Source organism: Oryzias latipes, chromosome 6 (genome assembly GCF_053564925.1).
Source record: "Oryzias latipes strain Hd-rR chromosome 6, Olatipes_Hd-rR_3.1".
NCBI lineage: Eukaryota > Metazoa > Chordata > Actinopteri > Beloniformes > Adrianichthyidae > Oryzias > Oryzias latipes.
The window spans coordinates 28,370,882-28,391,088 of NC_136242.1; the positions used below are offsets into that span (position 1 = coordinate 28,370,882).

Here is a 20,207-nt window from a genome sequence, read left to right on the forward strand (position 1 = left end):
CTGAAAACCTGTTATTATGAATGTCATTTTTAAGGTGTCAATAAAACGTGAAAAACTAAACTAAATAACTTAATCACTTGAGATTACTCTGCGGTACATGTGTGTGCCGAACCGTGGCTAGTGATCGTACGTTGCACCTCTGCCAAGAGCAGCAGGAGTTGTTTACAACATTTCCCGTTAGCAACAAAAACGGTGAGCAATATTGTAGCTATCCAGCCGTACAGTTTTGAGCCAGATACCAGCTCGGACGAGGAAAACCAAGACGTATGTGGATCCAGTCGTCTACACGTCTACAGTTGCCCACCGATTGTTCCTTCTACGTCACGGCTACAAGCTTTTTCCAACATTGTTTCTTCGTCTGCTCCTGATTGACAATGAGAAAAAAAAATCACAATTGGGTCGTTTCAGCCTGCTGTGTGAGCATAGCTTAAGTCTGATTGTGTTCAGAACAGAAGAAGCAGCGTTTTGCTGAGCTTGTGAAAACATCAGCTTTGGTTCTTGACATCATTTCTGGTCCTTGAGTGTAAAGGCAGAAGCAGATCACATTGATTTAGACCCAAAGGTAAATGTAAAAATCACCAACCAGATGTTGAAATCACAGATGTCAAATCCAAGCACAGACTACGTTTTGGCTCTACGTAGTAAAGTTAAAGACAATTTGAAAAAAATTCTCATGTTGAAGTTAAATAATGAATGCTGTAGAATTTTGTTATGATTTCATGTACCAGAACTTTAAGCCATTCTCTGATGAAAATCATGTTTTGGTGTTTTTAACATGTTTTTGTTGCATTTTTCTGATAATGGAGGCCATATATAAAGAAAATACAGCTCAAAATTGCATTTCTGAGTAATTGTTTGGAATCAAGAGCAGATGAAAAAATTAGGTTTGGACTAGATTGTATTTGTTCTGTGGAAAAACGCTGGGCGGGCCTAAAGCCCCCTGCTCTGCTCTATTCTGATCTGGGCTCTTGAGTGCGACCAATTTGGTCTGCGTCGTTTTCTCTGACAGTTTCTGCTGTGCAGCAGGTTATATTACCTCTGAGTTGTGGGGGGAAATGTTTGCACAAGATAGGAGTAATCTCATAAAATCTTTGTGCAACAAAAATGGCGAGCAGTATCAAAGCTATCCAGCTGTACAGTTTTAGCCCAGATGACAGCTCAGACGAGGAAAACAAAGACGTACATGGATCTATTTGTCTGCAAGTGGATGCCTCAAAATGGAGCAGAGCAGGGAGACTTTGGTTCACCCATTTCTCTTGCTGTGTCATTAATTTGAGTTTATTTAAAACGGTTTGTTTTTATTTTCTCAGAAGTATGAAATTAACCTTGCTGTCATTGTGGAAAATGCAGGTGGAGCAGTTGGATAACTTGGAGCAGTACACGACATCCACCACAGAGGGCACCACAGCTGATGATGGGGAGCTGGGGGAACTGTCCCAGAAGTTCCACCAGGCGGCTGTTCAGGTGGGTTCTAATCCTGACATGTTTTTTTAATTCAACCATTTAAAGTATTTTAGCGATTTTAAATGAAAGTAAATCATCTGAAGCTTTTTCTTTTAAATGTGGCTTGTAAAAATAAATATTTTTTTTCCAAATAAAACATTTTTATAACTGATTCCCTGTTCTAGATGGTTAGTTGCATGACGGACTTCAGTGGTTTTACTGAAGTGTTTTTATATTTTCTTAGGAACAGCTTGATCAAACTTGATGTTAGTGATTGTTTATGTCGCCCAGCCAAAAGAGAAGGTCTGCAGATATTTGCTGAACAATTCAAAAGGTGACCTTTTGCTGCAGAAAAAAAAGGTGTTTTTGACACCAGAGCAGTTGCTGAATGTGGCTCTGCCTGGATGATCGAGACGTCGGCTGGGTTTTCTCCATTTCTGTTTTAATCACAGCCGCAGATTCTGATTGAATGATTTTCAGCTGTTCTGCATGGAGATTGTCCTTTGCACACCTGATTTTCTTTCTCCTCAAACATGCCTGGGATGAGAGTGGACTGCAGCTTATGGTCATGTCAGCTGTCCACAGCTCTTGTTTCCTAAAAATCTCATGCTGGTCCAGATGTAGATGGGATGACTTTAGGTGTAAACGTTGCTTTCTTGTTGGTAACTCATCATGAGCCTTGGTTTGCGTTATGACTACGCGATATAGAATTTTAATATCACAATAAAAATGTTTTCATATCCAGCGATAACATTATAAAACACAATATGTAAGGGTAATGGCCGATGAAGTGTGCATTATCAGAAATTTCTGATAATTTACACCGGCTGGGTAGATAAGTTGGCACGGTGTAAGACTGGCACGCATGAATCTAGGGTTCGATTCCTTGGGGGGGGGGGTGAACAATGATGGGGTTACCATTACCATATGCTAAAAGGTGAGCAATCCTTTTAGCATCCTTACATATTCATACATACATACACCTAAAAGCAACCATGGAAAACAATAATAAAAATCAAGGCAACTCGGAGGTACAATGAGGAAGCAAGTACCTAAGGGATACAGCCAGATGTCCATACCTGCAGCACTGGAAGCTGCCAAACAAAGGCTCCTAGCCTTGAGGTACACAAAAGAGACAGTGAAGCCAGACGGATAAACGGCTGTTCGCCCAGTGGCTGGTCTCTCTGAGAAAAGATATAGCAACCTCCCTGAACATAACAACTTTATTTAAGCTGCCAAGATAAGATAAGATATTCTTTATTGATCCCATGTTGGGAAAATTCAATTGCTACAGCAGGTCAGTGCAAAAAAAGAACAACAGCAATGTGCAAAAAGAATGAAAGGGTGTTTAAAATGTACAAAAATACAAAGGTAATAACATTTTACAATAATAATAATAATCTATAACTATATACACTATACACTCTTACGAATTAACATATGTTATGCGTAATAATGAAATAAAATAAAGTAAGAAACAATACAGTCGGATGGGCTATGGATGCATGATAACCGGTTTTGTACATGCATGTTTAAACTGTGGCATTGTACAATCTAACAGCTGTTGGAATGAATGACTTGAGCTTGATACCGCGATAACGATGAATTTGTGGTTTATTGTGCAGACCTAGTCTGTGATATTCATCACAAATGCACCTTAACTGTTGTTTGATTTTTAAATAATATATTTGTATAATGGTGTAGAAATTTAAATTTTGTGTTTAAAAGAAACAGAAGTTCACCTTTTCACTTTAGATTATAACCCTGATCGTAAATGACAAGTTAAAAGTTTACCGTAGTTTTTCACCAAGTTTGCACTGTAGCTGCTATTTTGGTCCATTTCTCCATGCAGATCTTCTCAAGAGCTGTGATGTTTTTGGGCTGTTGCTGGACAACACAGACTTTCATCTCCCTCTACGGATTCTCTCATTTGATTTAGGTCCAGAGACTGACTGGAACACTCAGGAACCTTAAAATGCTTTTTATGTAGACACTTCTTTCTTCTCTGAAAAGCCATCATCAGCTGTTAGCATCAGTGTTTATGAATCCAGTGCTGGACTCATAGGAGCTCCTGAAACAGCTGCAACTAACTGTCACTGATCAAGTCTTGTCTTCAGAGAACACTATCAATAATTTTACGCTTTTCCAACCGTTTGGGCTTGTCTTTGATAAATGTGACGTGAAACTCAGGGCGGAGGACAGCCTGTTCTTTCATTCCTGTGGTCCACTCGGTCCGGGATGAGCTCGGCAGCGGCTCTAACAGCCAGATATGTGATAACAGCAAACATGTGAATGTCGAGCAGCTGACTGAGGAGTTATGTGTGGCCTTTAATGGTTTTAATAAAACCACAACTGCTTGTTGCGGTTTTATTAAAGCTGGAACTGAGTGTTCTGAAGTTTGATTCATTTATGATGACATGCAAACAGAGACAAGTTCTTCACACTGCTCCTCAGCTTTATCTGCGGAATCTCAGGCATGGCTTCATTTTGTTTTTCAGGGCTACAATGGCTTACAATGAGATGACTATAATAGATGATTATGACTATTTTTACTTGAAATCTCACTGAATTGTAGTTTCATGAACTTTTCATGCTAAATATTTGCGTGTTTGTGTTTTCTTTTTTATTTTCATATAAAAAATCGCACCATAAAGTGTCACAAGATCGTCACATGGATAATTTTACGGTTTGTAGTTCTGATAGACACTGAGAACAGGGTGGTCACGGATTCTTAAAAGTCGTAAAACTTAAGTCTTGAATTTAATTTGACTAAAATGAAGCCATAAAATGCATCGAATTGTCTTAAATTGTGGTGAACGTGTCTAATATTTTTTCGATGTGACTTCCTGTTACTAAAAGAACATTTCCAGGATGTGCCGCGTCATAAAGTCGTGAACTGTTTTACCTCAGCTATTTAATTAGCTGATGCTGGTCAATGCTGGAAAACAGGAAAGTGCTAATTCATGATGAAATTACTTGAAAAGAGGGATTATTTTCGGTTATTAAAATCTTTTAATGGAAATCCTTATATAAACTGCACCGTTTGCCAAACGACATTTAAACTTGGCATCATGGGAATCAAGGCAGTCGACTCGCATGTGTGGAGCAAGAAACTGCGACTCAGGCCGTTCGTTTCATTTTCTTTTTACGCACAGTCTTAGATATTAGGTGGTCTTAAAAAGGTCTTAAATATCTATCTTTGTAAATAAGTAGACACCCAGGAGAAGACGCTGTCAAAACCCGCGCCAGAACGACAACATATCTAGATGTTCTCTGTCATATTTCTAAAACAATTTAAGATTGAAGTAAAAAAACAACAACATCTTTGAATTTGAAGTAGGAACTGTTGGATCTGTTCAATTTTCAAAGCTTTATTTAAAAACCTGATGCAAATTTTAAGATTTTCTTTTTCAAACTGATGTGGTTGGATAAATTCAGATAAAGATGCTTTTAAAAAATCAAGTGTAGAAATAGTTGATCAAAAACCAAACTATTTATTAGTTTTAGACCTAAAAACATACTGAATCTAATTCAAATGCTCAATTTTGATGCCCGCATCGCAGTTTCTCACCCGAAAAGGAGCAGCAGAGCCAGGATGCCATCAAACACATTTGTTTGTTGGTGAAGTTGAGTCATGGCAACTGGACTTAAGATCTTTCTTTAAATGTTTCGCCGAGTGGTGAAACATTTAGAGACATTTGTTTGTTGTTCTTCAGCCCCCGCTGTTGAATGCAGGCAGTCATCCCTGAGGCGTCGTCTTCAGATCTCTGTGCAGATGCAGTCAAAGCAAACAATAGTTAGATCTTAATGCACAGTATCTCCCCCTGGGATGCATTTTAGATTCTCTATTAGATCAAGTTTCCGTGCAAAGACCTGCAGCCTGCAGATGTGAAGGACTTCATCCTTTAAAGGACTAGGCTTCCTGTCCAAATCTGGTGCCGCAATTTATGTAAGAGCCACTTTTACTCTCACCAGATGATTTCTTGGAATCGTGGGTGAACTGCAGAATGTCCAAGTTTATCAGAATAAAAAGAAGCAGACATAAATTGTCAGCAAAGGAGATTTATGACAGCAAAAGGCTTTGAAGAATTTTTTCTGGACTTTACCCTGATGTTTGCAGCAGAAATGGACCAAACTTTTTGATATTTCGGCTCTGCTGCCAGAAATAAGAAAATAACAATAATAAATGAAATAAAGCGAAGCAGGAGTTGGTTCCAATTTATTAAAGATAAACCTTAGTCAGTTGTTACACACCTGAGTGTATTTGTTCATGAGTCACACTAATTATCACCCGAATGCGTTCATGCTGTAGTCTTTCTTACCTAATTTCTTCAAGATAATGTTCATCTAAAGCTGTTTGAACTTGGAAGAGTCCAAAAGAGAACTGAGGGGCTTTGGAGTGTTTGTATGTTGCTGCTCTCTGTCAGGAACGTTTTCTTCTTCTTCTCTTTTTTAGCCCGTCTCTGTGTGTCTTTGCAGCTCTTGGGCATGTTGGACATGTCTGTCCCAGCCGTGGCCAAGTTCAGGCGCCTGTTGGACAGCCTGCCCAGAGAAATGCTCCCGGATGTGGTCGCCTCCATGATCCGCACCTCCAACAAGGAGAAGCTGCAGGTGAGGACTCGTCTGAGCATTAAAAAGGCTGCTAAGGGGCCACCTGCCTGTGGTGTAACGGTCCATTCCTCGCAGGTTCTGGATGCAGTGAGTCTGGAAGAGCGCTTCAGGAGAACCCTGCCCATGCTGACCAGACAGATCGAGGGTCTGAAACTGCTGAAGAAAAGCAGGAAGATGACTCCTGGTAATGAGAAAAGGGTATGTTATGGCCCTGGGTCGTGTGAGTCTGTTCCTGCTGCCTGCCTACCCCTTTTCTCCTCCTCCTCCTGCACAGGTACAGGTACAATTGGAGAACAGGGATAAAAGATGCAAAGGTGCTTCAGGAACTTCCTGCCACATCCAGATCCGTCGCTTCAGCTCTGTGTCTTCTCTGCTCCTCTGCTTACCTTCATCTTTTTGGCTTTTGTTTGCTGTGCTTCATTCACAAACATCCCCAGACACTCGTGCAACAGCACTCCTTCATGCTTTATGTTATTTTGGTTGTTTGTTATTCTACAAACACATTCAAAGTACTTTGCGACCTAAAACCGGCTTCATCTCCCCTCTTATTTGTCATGATACAGAGCAAATCGTAACTAATTGATCCCCAGTTTGTTACGATTGACTTTGGACCATAACGGGTAATAGACATTTCTGATCGTATTAGGACTGTAATTAATATCCAAATACTCAGATATTCACAATCTGTTCCACGTAAAAAAAGTATGAATATTTATGATGTCCGTCATTACTGCCTTGCGATCCGCATAATTATTACTTTCAAAATACACTTCAGGTAATGTAATCATCGCTCTAAAACCGCAGAATAACCTTGGATTGTAAGTATGTTAACTAAAACGTCATTCCGACTGCCACAAACACATTTTCAAAGTAAAATCTCTGTGAAACCTCTCATGTTTTATATCAAAAGAATAAATTAAATGCATATTATCTTTAATTTTTATACATTCTGTAAAAACACAGGCATTAAGCAACTATTGAAACTCAATTTATTAAATAGTAAGAATTGTGGTTTGATCTGGGAATCGTTGGTCTTGAATTTGTGAATTCTATCACTGCCTAAGTGCACCCCACAGCCTTATCTTATGGATATGGATATTCACTCATTTGTTGAGTGAACGTTGCTAAAATTTAGCCTAAATTCCTGACTCTGCATATTTAACCCCCCCCCCCCCCCTTTTTTTTTTTTTTTTTTAAACCTTGTTGAATCTGGAGGGACAAAAATAAATGAAGACTAGTCTGGGTTTGGGATGGATTTGCTTATGTTTCTTCAGCCCAGAGTGTTGATACCATCACAATATCTGCTTTGGCTCCATCAAACCTCTCTGAAAAGTTTAGTCAGATTAATGTCATGTTGGAATTCTGTATTTTTACAGATTTTTGACTCTTTCCTTCAATGGATTAAACAACAGACTAAACCATTTTCAACTCTAATAAACGTCTACTCAAACCTCCTGGGACATTCACATTTATAATATGGCAAAAAAGGAAACTGTTTGCTGTTTTGCAAAATAATTTGCTAACAGAGTTTTAGTCATGAAATACTTGAAAACATTTTAACTGAGGAGCTGCAGGCATTCCTTTATGTCAAAATCTGTCTGTCTGTCTGTCTGTCAGGGAATCTGTAATCCAGGTGTCTGCAGACGAGAGACTCCATCTTTACCGCAACACTAAGAGAGAGTGAATGTTTGATTTCATCTTAGAGAAGTCAAACATGAACTTCACAGCACTGCAGCTGCTCCATCTCACAGACTTTACTAGAAAAACTTTGCTGCAGGATCCCATAGAACCAATCCACAAAAAGGCTTCAAGACTTAAGAATTAAATGTATTGTTTTGGGGAACAATTGACAACACTGGTTAGCTTTTGATTCACAAGTTAACAGCTTGAATCAGTTACTTTGTTCTCATTTTTGTTGTTAAATCTTTTCGGGTCACTTATAATGTAATCTAAATGTATGTGTGTGTCTGCAGAAATTGTGTAAAGATTGTGCTGTTATGAGTTTGTGTTTGAATGGGTGTTCCAGTGTCTAGACATTAGTAGTGGGAATCCTTTGGGACCTTAAGATTTGATTATAAAGTGATAATCAATGCTTCCTGAATCAATGCATTAAAAAAAAGTTTTCTCTTCACCACAAAACACCTTTTCTCCAGTGCGATTGTGAATTGATTTGATTATTGAAAGTTTTTCACGGTTCTGCAATCCTTTCCCTGAATTCAACCACCTCAAAAAACATAATACTGTCACTTTTTATCAGTAGATCGGCTTTAACAGGATGGTATTTAAGTCGGGTCAAGCTGAATAAAAAGTGCCTCGCTAACTACTGAACAAAATTCTGTGAAGAAGTGTGCGATGCATGACTTTTCATGTTTTTTGTGTTCCCTAAATACTTCATTTTGGTGCAACACAACGTACTCACGCTTTCTTTGTCCAGAACCCTTTTGACCATCGGCATCAAAAAGCCAAAATGCTCCCAAACGTTTGCTTCGAATTTGGGATCAGTCTGATCAGGGTCAGCCATGTTTTGTGTGTCTTCCAAATAAATCACCAAGTGAAAAATGCACTGTGCGTTTTAAGTTGATACTTTTATGTTAAAGCACAGTATTTTGGGGTTTGCAATAAAAAATAATTCCCAAAATGATTCTGAATCGTTACAGGATCGACGCATATAATGACCATTTGCACCCCACCCCTTGTAGATGTGTGTGTTTGTGCACAAAACCAAGGGGAAAATTGTCCGTCAAACTGGCAGCAGCTTGAAAAAGATCAATTTTTGATAAATAATCAAATCTTTTTTGACAGACCCATAATTCATTTATTAGAAAATTCTCCTGTGGGTCTTGGTTGCTGCATTTGAAGGTCACACCACAGCAAATCCTTAGTTTGGGAGGTGATTTAGTTTGCAGTATGATTCTCAATTTTCCAGACTTGGGACTGAAACATGAAAGTTCTGCATTGTTTTTCCTGGTGTTAGCATTGATATTAATTCATTAAATCTATAAATTTGGATTTGAACAGCGGCAGCATTTTAATACAACGTCTCCAATCTCTGATGCTCAGGTTTTGTCCATGCGCAATAGCAAAGGTGGCCCGTTTCCAGGGCGACAGTTCAGTCTGGATCGGGATGAAGATAGTGATGATGATGGTGATGATACAGCCTCCCTGGAGAAGAAGGTTCATGGAGCTAACATGCCTGAAGCTGCGCTCAAAGTTAGTCTCAAAGAACTCAAGAGGTAAACTAGAAGAAGTCTGTCCAACATTTTGCACAGAAGTTATTCTGGCTTAAAATGAGTTTCTTGTTGCACATTTATTTTGACCTCTTCTCTCAAAACCTGCTTGTGACATAATGGGAACATCTCATCTGCTCCCAGACTGAAGAAGATGCCTCAGTCCATGCCTGAGTACGCCTTAACCAGGAACTACCTGGATCTGATGGTGGAGCTGCCTTGGAGCAGAAGCACAAAAGGTTGATGAAGCTTTCAGCTGCTTCTGCCTCTATGAACCTCAAAGACTTTTGGCTCAGAATATCTGGAGATAAAAGATCTAAATCCCAGTAAACAGGAGCAATGCTAACATGTGACATTAATGGATCAGGAATCCGTGAATCTGACAGCCTTTTTCTTCGGAAAATATATAAAGAAGACAGACAATGTGGAGTTCTCTCTCAATAACTGGTACTTTAAAAGCTAAAAAGCAAGCATGCCGGTAATGCTTACAGTCAATGCAAAGCTAAGTCATGTAAAGCCTTTAACTTCAGAAAAACGTTCCAGTGAAATGTTATCTGTTGCAGTTGTTTAAGAGCAGATGTCCATGGAAAAATGCCTAAAATGCTTTTTATTTTATTTTGCTGTTCTGTCATACAGAATTAGTGATGAAAATGTTCTGTTAGCTTGTTTTTCTGACTCCTCATCTTCTCTCATTCACAAACTCGGTGAAGAAAAAATCCTCAATTGTGAATCCCACAGGTCATTTCTTGGCCCCACCTCTAAAAGCAGGGGATTCACCCTTTAAAAAATGAAAATATCTGCAGGATTTTATCTTTAAACCTGCAAAAGGATTCTGATAGCTGCGATTCTTAACTACCAACCTCTAAAGCTGCACAGAACAAAACGGTTTTCCATCATTCTCTGTTGTTATCCTTTTTTTTTTATTCCTGGAAATCACTGACATAAGTCTTTCTTCTTCTTCTGCACCATTCACCTCGTCCGGCGCTCAGACTGCTTGGACATCCGTGCCGCTCGCGTCCTGCTGGACAACGACCACTATGCCATGGAGAAGCTGAAGAGGCGAGTGCTGGAGTACCTGGCTGTCAGACAGCTGAAGACTTCACTGAAGGTGAGGATCCACGGACACCCACTCTTCATTTTTCTTTGTTTTGGGGGTTGAAGACTCATTATTCAGACCAATCATTAAAAATGTTCAAAAACAAAATCAGAAAGGTTTTTTTTCTTCTGTAAATTATGAAGACTTAGATTTCCTGAATAGCCCAGCTGTAAAAAGAAAAAAAAACCTTTTAGTGTCTCAGTGCAGCTTTTTTCTGGACAGTTATGAGATGTAACTTTTTTTTTTTTAAAGTTTGATAATATGCACACAATTTTCACTTTAAAAACAAACCCCTAGGAAAAAGTCAAACATTCTTAAAAGCACAAAAATGTTGCCATTGGGGTAAGAAAGGTCTTCTAAACAAGATTTATTTTTATTTTTTTTACGAAAGAACGTTTTATTCCCTAAGACATTTTTGTTATTGAAAAACTTTCTTGATGAGATTAATTTTTTTTCCAAGCCGGTAATTTTGTTGAAACAAATCTTTTTACTTTCTTAAGATTCAGATTTTACAGAAGAGGACAGGGTTTTATTCTTTGTCTTTTAATTTACAATCTAGACTAAGATTTTATAAAATTGGCTATATTTTTCGTTTTTTTGAGCTGTACCATCAGATTTTCTTACCCAACATTTTTGTGGCATTTACTGTCTTGACTTTATGATCCTTGCAGTTGGAGTATTTTTTCTTTGGAGACTTGATGGACAGCAGTCCTGCTAATCCTTCATGTTCTTGATTTACCAAGATTTTCTAGATTCCTGCTCACACTGTTTTTGTCATTTTATCCTTTATTTCTGCTTTGATAAACTATCAAATGTGCTATAAAAAATCAGGGTTTAATACTTCAGGCTTCAACCTGTCTCTCTGTGACCGCAGGGCCCCATTCTTTGCTTCGTCGGGCCTCCAGGAGTCGGTAAGACGAGTGTGGGGCGCTCCATCGCTAAAACTCTGGGCAGGGAGTTTCACCGCATTGCTTTAGGAGGTGTCTGCGACCAGTCTGACATCCGAGGACACAGGTAGAGGTCAACACTGTGCAGTTCCTGTCTTACTTGTCCACTTTGTGGGACATGGAATGTCACCTGAAAGCCTGGGCTTGTCCTGGAGGCTGAGCGGTACTGACTGGAGAATGTCAGGTTCACTTCCACATGCACTTTGAGCTCTGACGCCCAACTTTTCCGACTCTGGACTTGTGAGGAGAGTCAGCTGATGTGGGTTTGTTCATAGCCCCCATCTAAGCCATCACGTCCTGCGCCTCCGGTTCGGGGTCAGGTGTTTTACTGTGGTTTGTGTCTGCAGGTCTAAGAACAGAAAACCCCGCCTTTTAGAGTCAGTAGAAGGGGGAATTAGAAAGAACTCTAACTGGGAACTACATTGAGACTTTGCTCTGTATGGGGCAGTGGCAGTGATACGACGTGATAAGAAAGAATGAATTCTCTCTGCTCTGAACCTGAGTGATGCTTTGTCATTGGACTTATTTACAGTCACACTTTGTCAGTTACAAACCTTGTGTTCAAACACAAGGGTGTCCATCAGTGCACGTGGCACCAGGATACGCTATGCAGGTAGTCAAAGATAAACTTTGTGTCGTTTGACCTTTGGACGTGTGTATTGGACGAAGAGATGGTTGGAACTTCAACCGATCACCACCTTGTGGTGATATAGATCACTGGCAGAGATAGAGGCCTGTCAGGCTCTGCAGGCCCAGAAGAACCACGAAAGTCTGTTGGGAGCGTTAGGCTGAACCCACAGAAAGAAAGGTCCTCAGCTTTCACATCCAGGACAGCTTTGATCAGGTAATGAGGGAGAATGGAGACATTGGCTGTGAATGGACCAGCTGCGCAGTGTTGTGGCTGCGAGGTCTTTGCTGCCATTGGCGGTGGTCACCAACAGTAAAAGATGCCATCGAAATGAAGGAGTCTGGTTGAGCCTGGCTGTCTTGTGAGACTCCTGAGGCGGCCGACGTCATCTGCAGTCCATGCAGCATGCAGAGCAAGCAATAATTTGGGTCTGGGAAGAGTTTGGCGGGAAAGACCAACGATGGGCCTCAAGAAAAAAAAGAAAAGAAAAAAACTTCTGGTGAACCATTCAAAGCCTCGGGAAGGGGTTCTTTGCCAACACAGTATACAGTGTTCACAGACCTCGACTGAGAATGTTGACGAGAGATTAAAGGTTTACCTGAGGATCTGCTGAACACCATCAACATGGCAGCACACCAAGTAAAAGCCCCATAATGCCCTTTGAGACATGAGGCTTTGTGCCGGACGGCTTCTTCTGTGAAGTCTTTTCATTTCTGATCGAAAACACATTATCAGACATTACAAAATAAATAAATAACGATAGAACGTTTTGTCGTCCGGACTTTGTGTTGGGATCACGTCGAAATTTCTTGGACAGAAGAATTTGAGGATACCTCATCTTTGCAAAGACCCAGCTGAAGGTGGGTGTTTGTTTCTGAAGAACATCTGTTTTCAGAGGAGGGAATTGATGAAACATTCCTTTTGAACAAATAAATAAAGAAATAAAAGGAGGTCGATCGCTTACAATAATGATCTTTTCCATGAAACGGCATCTCTTTGATTTAGACCGAATTGAACAAGTTTGTTTTAAGCTACGACAGATTTGGGTTTCTAAAAGCATTTCTTCATTTAACAGCCCATCCATTCAGCTCACATTAGACATTCTCCTTCAGGGATGTAGATTTAGTTTCCCCCTGACAAGTCTTTTTAGTTTTTCTGCAGGTGAAGTCATGTTGAAATCCTTTGACATAAATATGGGTTTTATGAGAGTCAAAACTCTGGTGTTTGTCTCTGCGTGAAAGACGACTCAAAAACAGACCAGCAGAAAGGAGCAGGTCCGGAGGGAGAGATAAAAGAAAGAGGGCATCTGCTGGACGGCTGAAGACCGGCAGGATCCGCTGGGAGAACCGTGGCGATGACTTCATTCGCTCACTTCCCCCATAGAACTATTGATTTATCATTCACAAAGTCGTGATGATCTGGGATTTGAAGTGTAATGTGGTGATATCTCTGTAATCCGTATGAACCGGGTGCCCTGCTGCACACCTGTCCATAGTAATGAGCAGGGCAGTTCATCTCACATTACAGGGATGACTTTTATTTAAATAAACTAAACACAGAGGATATTAGAAGCAGATGAGGGCATGAGTTCGACATACCAGCAACACAAGTGCCAGAGAGACAGATAAGAGCACCTGGGCTTTTTCTATTTTCTTTTATGTGTTTATTTTTAATCCTAAAAGTACTCAGTTTCTGTGTTCTGACAGCACTCTACAAGACATTCAGATATTTATTTTTTTACATATTTTTTTTTTTTTTTTACTTTTTTGCTTGAAAAGATGTTTAAAGATTCAGTTGGTCTGTGTTTGAAACTGCTGTCACATTTCCAGGCGAACATATGTGGGCAGCATGCCGGGCCGGATTATCAACGGTTTGAAGACAGTTGGAGTCAATAATCCCGTTTTTCTTCTGGACGAAGTGGACAAACTGGGGAAAAGCCTGCAGGGAGATCCTGCAGCTGCACTGCTAGAGGTGCAGCACAGATTACTTTTGGAAATGTCTTTATCAATTTTAATTTCAAAGAACCCCAATTGTTTGTTTATTGCCACCTTAACCTTTTCACCTTAGTTTTTATAAATTTTTTTTTTGTCAATCAACTTTGTCTGACAAACTGAGATATGCTCCCCAGTTTATTTAACTTTCTGAACAACTTTAGGTTCTGGACCCAGAGCAGAACCACAGCTTCACAGATCATTATCTGAATGTTGCCTTTGACCTGTCCCAAGTGCTCTTCATTGCCACCGCAAACACCACGGCAACCATTCCCCCTGCATTGCTGGACAGGATGGAGGTCCTGCAGGTTCCAGGTGAGAGACGTTTCTCATGTCAGAGACGCTGCTTCAAATTCTGCTCAGGTCAATTTAAATACCTTCTATCTTCTAGCCTGGTTGTGACATGTCCAGCGTGTGGGTTGTGGGTTTGAAACTCTAAAAATGGGACCTAATGCTTCCATGCTTGACGCCCAAATTCAGGCGTTGAGGTAAAACCTTTCCAATGGTTTCTGAGTGGGCCTTTTACTGGGTTCCAATGCTGGGAATAAATTTCACATCATTCAGTTCTGCTGCCCAAAGGCTGAAACTCACTTTGAATGCTGTTTAGGGTCACAGGTTATTTCCAAAAATCAGTGGCCAACGAGTGAAAGGTCAAAAGCAGGCAAAACAGCGGCAAACACTTTGTGCCATAAATAGAAAAAAATGATGCAACATTTGAAGTCTCTAAACAGATAATCTCTAAACATATTAGTCTATAAACGTAACATTTAGCTTCAACATTAAACTTACAAAATCCAATTTTTGTTTTCAACATGCCTTCTCCATATGACCGCCACTCTACGAAAGGGATGTTGTAGAGTGGAACTTTTCAGTTCTAGTAGAGTATTAAATAGCTTTTTTAGATGCATGTAGTCCAAACTCCAACTAATATAACTCCTGTTGTTGGACTACTCCAAATATGTTTTTGCGCTCCATTTGGCCCACTGGCCACACTTTGGACATGCTCAGCTTTAATGCTTTTTGCTGTGTGGTAGCATGTCTGAAGGCCTCAAAAAGACACTTAAAATTTTAAAGGAGGAATTTTTGTTATAAAATCTGACTTTATACATTGGAGAAGTTAAAAAGTCTTCCTTCCTCAGCCTGCAGATTTACAATAATAAAAGACAAACATTAAAAGGCCTTTATCATGCTATTCTTAAACCTTTTATACTAAACGATTTCCATGTATGTGATAATATATTCCCCTTGGCACAACACAAAGAACACATTTTTTATTTAATAGTATTTTTTTTCCAACCCCAAAGAAAGACGACTCGATCCCTGAGGCTCCGCCTTTCGTTCCGTGTGGGCGCCGCGCGTTTCATGACGTCAACTTAGAGTCTCCCTCGGCAGCGTGTCTGCGTTTCGCCCATGAAAACAAACAAACATCCAAACTTTTGCAAAGATGGATGTGCATATTGTGCAAATAAAAGGAACAAAATACCGCTTTTGGGTTTCTTTTCGCTAGGAATGAACATTATAATACTCCTAAAAGGATAGAAAATTGGGTTTAAATGGTTTTTAAAAAGTGTTTTTTTTAATGCTCTGGAAAATTTGTGGCAGCAGCAAATTTTAAATTTAGCCAAAGTATAAATAATTACAAAAAAGAAACTTGTGCTGAATTTTACAAAACCTTGTCAGAAATCTTCAAACAAAAAGCAGAAAAAAAGACCTTCTTTTTCTGTTTTTGTGAATAAGTCACCATTTGGTTTCAAGATATCCTCGCGTGTTCGTCCATGTTCGTTGGAAAACATTTTTTTTTCCCCCAGGATACACCCAGGAAGAGAAGGTGGAGATAGCTCACCGTCACCTGATCCCAAACCAGCTGGAGCAGCACGGATTAACACCCCAGCAGCTGCATATTCCTCAGGAGAGCACTCAGGATATAATCTGCAGGTACACACATGCAGAAATCAGGCTGAGCGCTCCGTGTCACGTCTGAGCGAGCATCGCTGTCGGAGCCGTGAGGGCAGTCCTGTTCAGCTTATCAGACCTTTTCGCTCCAAGCCTGCTTTGTGTTTTTTAGCTCACATTCTGGGCTTTTCTTCTTCACTCTCTCCCACTAAACCCATTTCTCTTCTGCAAACTTTTCACAACTCAAGCATTCATCATTCCGGTTACATCCTAAATGCAACGGCAGCAGTTGTTTATTTTGATTCAAACCAGTCTTCATCTGAAATGCATCAGAAGGTGCAAGTTGATGATGGTTCTCTGAACTTTTAGCACCTAGGACATGCCAGAAATATAGTGTTTTAGCTTGTGCTTTCTTAGAAAAATCCCCCGGGTGCATCGGTTCAATGGGAGACCCCACCGTCAGTTCCAACTGCAGGGGAAATATTTGACAAGAAGGTCCTAATTACGCCGAATCCACATGTACCGCGCTCTCATGAGTACTCGCCATTGCTATGGAACTGTATGTTCTTCAGACTATTGTGGCCAACATTTGATTACAGTTAGTTTTCAATTGGTGATTCAATACACAAAGGCAGCGTTCTGATAAATGCATCTCATGTGTCATTATTTGGATCATCTGTGTTCTGTAAGGAAAGAGACAAAGTAAAACTCATGTTTCAAAACAATATATGTAATTCACTTAAACTCAGAACTCTGAGTTCGTAGAGTAATAATAACAATATTATTCTTAATGAAATTTTGGAATGAAACAATCTTGGTTTAAGAAAGTAAATACGATAAAGATGACCTCCTGTTGTTTAGACAGAGGCAGCACTGAAAACACAAAACTAGAAGAAGATCAAACAAAACGAGCCGGATGAGTTCCTGAAACACGGATTTATGATGGTTCAAACAGTCGAAACGGGATCGTTACTTTTGTGCAGATGTGTTTATGCCTAAAGCAAACTAAAAGGCCGGCTTGTATTAGTTGACTTATGCGGTAAGAAAGTTAAAAATGCATAGCTATCTCATTAAGGGTGACAAATTCTGTTTAAAATAACTATTAGTGTGTGAGATTAAAGCAGATGTGTAACAAGCCCCCACATACTTAGGCCAAACAAAATTAGATTAAAAATAAGATTTTCACCTGACAAAATGTTAGCATTTTTCTTAGGAAGTGACAAAAAACAATTTTTTTATTGAAAAATTGAATTTAAGTTAATTTTCTTGTGTGTTGATGTGGAAAGCAATAAAACCATTTCACTTTTCAAACCTTCACCCACCTATTCCCTGAAACCCCCCTAATCCCAAATTCCAGGTTGAATACAAGAAACAAAAGGATAAAAGCAAGACAACTGTTATCAAACCTTTATTTATAATGCATATTCTGCACATAAAACCAACTGCCAAGACAAACGCGGCTCTGATGAACATTAGAAGACTGGAAAATAATAATTATAATAATAAACTTTATTACAGACTCAAGGTCCTTTGCCACAAAATACACAAAGCATAACACACACTCAGGGGGGGGGGGGGGGGGTGCAGAAATGTCAGCATTAATTTAATGCAAACCTTATAAGACAGACTTAAAGGAACCTTAAACGTTTTTTTACTCTTATAGTCCAAATTTTTAATTTTAAGTCTTCCCTGCATTTATTTTGAATGCAGAAGTGTAGTATTGCTCTGTCCTGTCGCTCAGGCATCAATTTTGGTTGATTATGTTTTTCTTGTGTACCCTAATCTAATCATCAATCAAGAGTGTCTGTCCCATATAGTTTAAGTCTGTATTTTATTTTTCTATCACACATGTTCCTGTTGAAAATTGGTTCAGATTGTTACAGATTCATCACTTACATCTAATCTTCATTGTGTGTATTTATGTTTTAAAGCAAGGTCCTCCTCTTGACCAGTAGTCCTCAACCTTTTTCAGGACCATTTTAATGTCAAACAACATTTTAACCGACTTAAAGGATGATAAACTTCCCATTAACCCATAACTGTCAAAGGAGAAGCCAAAAAAAAAAAAGTCAGATGCCAACTTCAGCCTCGTCTGAGTTTTAAGGTTCAACTGATAAATGCATTTAAAAAAGGATCACAGGTTGGTTGTTTACACTTATAATAAACGTGAATCCTCTGTTTGAAAAACTTTATTAGCAGCACCCTCGTAACATTAGAGAGCCCGTTGCTGAGTCTTAAGCATTATTAGTCTGGTCTAATTGTTGTAATAAATGCATATTTGAAGTAAAGATTCCTTGCTTTGTCTTAAATACAGCTTTGTTTTATTTTGAAATCATGAGCTCTTCTGTTTCCTCACTGACTTTCGACATATGTTTGTTTTTGTTAACTTTTGTTTTTAGTTCACTAGCTTGGGGGTTTCAGTTAAGTGGCGGACGTATTTTTGAAATGTGACGTGCGTCAAGAACAAATTGGATGTTGTGGTAAAAAAAAAATTCAACAATTTTCCAAAATAAAACTCAGAATTTATATAAAAATGGAAAAAATTCAGGTGGTGTTTTTGTTTCTCGAAGGCCCGGTACCCACTGTCCTACAGACCGGTACTGGTCCACCACGGTCCGGGAGTTCTTGACCACTTCCTGTCAACTCTATTTTTTGGGGTTTAGGGGTGTTTATATCTATTTATTCTAACTTAATGGTACAAGGAAATGGTTTCACATTTTCCTATCATCTGTTCTGCTTGATGCACAACTCAAAAAGAAAAAAAAAAAAAGAGAAACGATTGATTTGATAAAGCTTTGTTCCAGGTTTACTCTGAATTTCAACTTTTAACTTAAAGATTAATTTAAGCATTTTGTAAAAAAAAAAAAAAAAAGGACTTAAAAGCTATAAAGCAATTTACTGTAGACCAGAGGTGGGCACTGAGGGCCGCATTCCTGCATGTTTTCCAGCATACCCTGCTCTGGCATGTTCTAATTGGCTGGACACACCTGAACCAGGTAATCAGCCATGAGTGGGGCAAGACTATCTGGAAATCATGCAGACACACCGGCCCTCGAGGCCTGGAATTGCCCACCCCTGCTGTAGACAGATTGAATCTTTCCCATGTTTCCATGGCGATCAAAACATCTCCAGCTCCAGCATGGACTTTGGAAACCACCAAAAGGTGAAACTGTATTTTTCTTTCACTGGAGTGTCACCTCTGACTCTGTAGATACACCCGCGAGGCCGGAGTTCGCTCTCTGGAGAGGAAGATCGGGGCGATCTGCCGAGCTGTGGCTGTGAAGGTCGCCGAAGGTCACAGGCTCCCAGAGACGGACGCCTCTTCCTTGGAGACCTCGCCACAGCAAGAAGGTGAGAGACAACAAACTCCTCAAAGATTTGACCAAAGTTGGGTTCAGTGAGCTTTGGAGAGGAGATCTGATAAGGAGACCAGAACCTCAACTCCTCATTGTGTAGACACACTGATGAGCGGCACTTTAGTTCAGGTTTTTAATTTGATAATTGAAGCTAAACAGCTCGTTAGTTGGGTAGCAGCTTGCTTTTAGTCGATAAAGGCGTGGTTTTTGAATGTTTAGAATCTCTGCTTGTTTATCTTTTTCTCTTAATCGTGTTTGACTGATCCGTTTTTTTTCTCTTTTTAATTTCCAAGCAATAAATGTTATGGGATTACAGGACGTGCTAAATTATGCCACACAGTGATCCAAATTCAGATGCTGTCGTGTTCTCTCTGCCAAATCTTTGATTGACACGAGGAAACTATGGCGGGAAATGCCGTGTGATGTTGGAGCAAAGCTTTAAAACACAACAATGCAGAATCTCTTAACAAAACCCTCCTGGATGAACAAGCTTTACAAGGAGGCCCCCCTCCACCTCTGTTCATGAGAACTGCAGGGTTATGCTGAGAAAAAAACACAATCGAATAATAAAATCATTTAAATAGGAAATAAGGAATTCCTGAGAATTTATAGATTACATCTAAAGAACTTTTTGTTCACATTAAAATCAGTCAGATCAAAATTAAAGTTACTTTATTTTTCCAGAAGGAACTTCCCCTGCAGGTGGAACTCAGAGAAAAAAAAATCAGTAAAATCAGAACACACAATAAAATACAGACAAAATATACACTCAGGCCTGCGGAAACAACTAAATTAAGTTTAAAAATAACCTTTAAAAAAACCAAAAACATCTTTTTGTGTCGTTCTGGCCCGTAGAGGGTGTTACAGCCCCGTCAGGCGAACTTGTCTCAAGTCCAGGGGAAACACAAACATGAAAACTAGACAGTGGAAGATGAGGAACAGTGTTTTTTGAAGAAAAATAAACCGTGTCCTGTGAATCAAAAAGGAATTACCGTGCTGGTTCAAACAAAAAGAC

General features: G+C 39.5%; 1 protein-coding gene across 2 annotated transcripts in view; it reads left to right on the plus strand.

Moving 5' to 3' along the window:
- lonp2 (lon peptidase 2, peroxisomal) overlaps positions 1-20,207 on the plus strand; it is a 30,637-nt gene that overhangs the window by 6,609 nt on the left and 3,821 nt on the right. For both annotated transcript variants that reach the window (XM_011476358.3, XM_020704171.2), the window contains exons 3-13: positions 1,351-1,464; positions 5,923-6,054; positions 6,130-6,252; positions 9,115-9,287; positions 9,426-9,520; positions 10,271-10,389; positions 11,252-11,391; positions 13,782-13,923; positions 14,108-14,258; positions 15,752-15,878; positions 19,048-19,187. In XM_011476358.3, the coding sequence (XP_011474660.1) occupies positions 1,351-1,464; positions 5,923-6,054; positions 6,130-6,252; positions 9,115-9,287; positions 9,426-9,520; positions 10,271-10,389; positions 11,252-11,391; positions 13,782-13,923; positions 14,108-14,258; positions 15,752-15,878; positions 19,048-19,187 (1,456 nt within the window). The remainder of the gene's footprint in view (positions 1-1,350; positions 1,465-5,922; positions 6,055-6,129; positions 6,253-9,114; positions 9,288-9,425; positions 9,521-10,270; positions 10,390-11,251; positions 11,392-13,781; positions 13,924-14,107; positions 14,259-15,751; positions 15,879-19,047; positions 19,188-20,207) is intronic.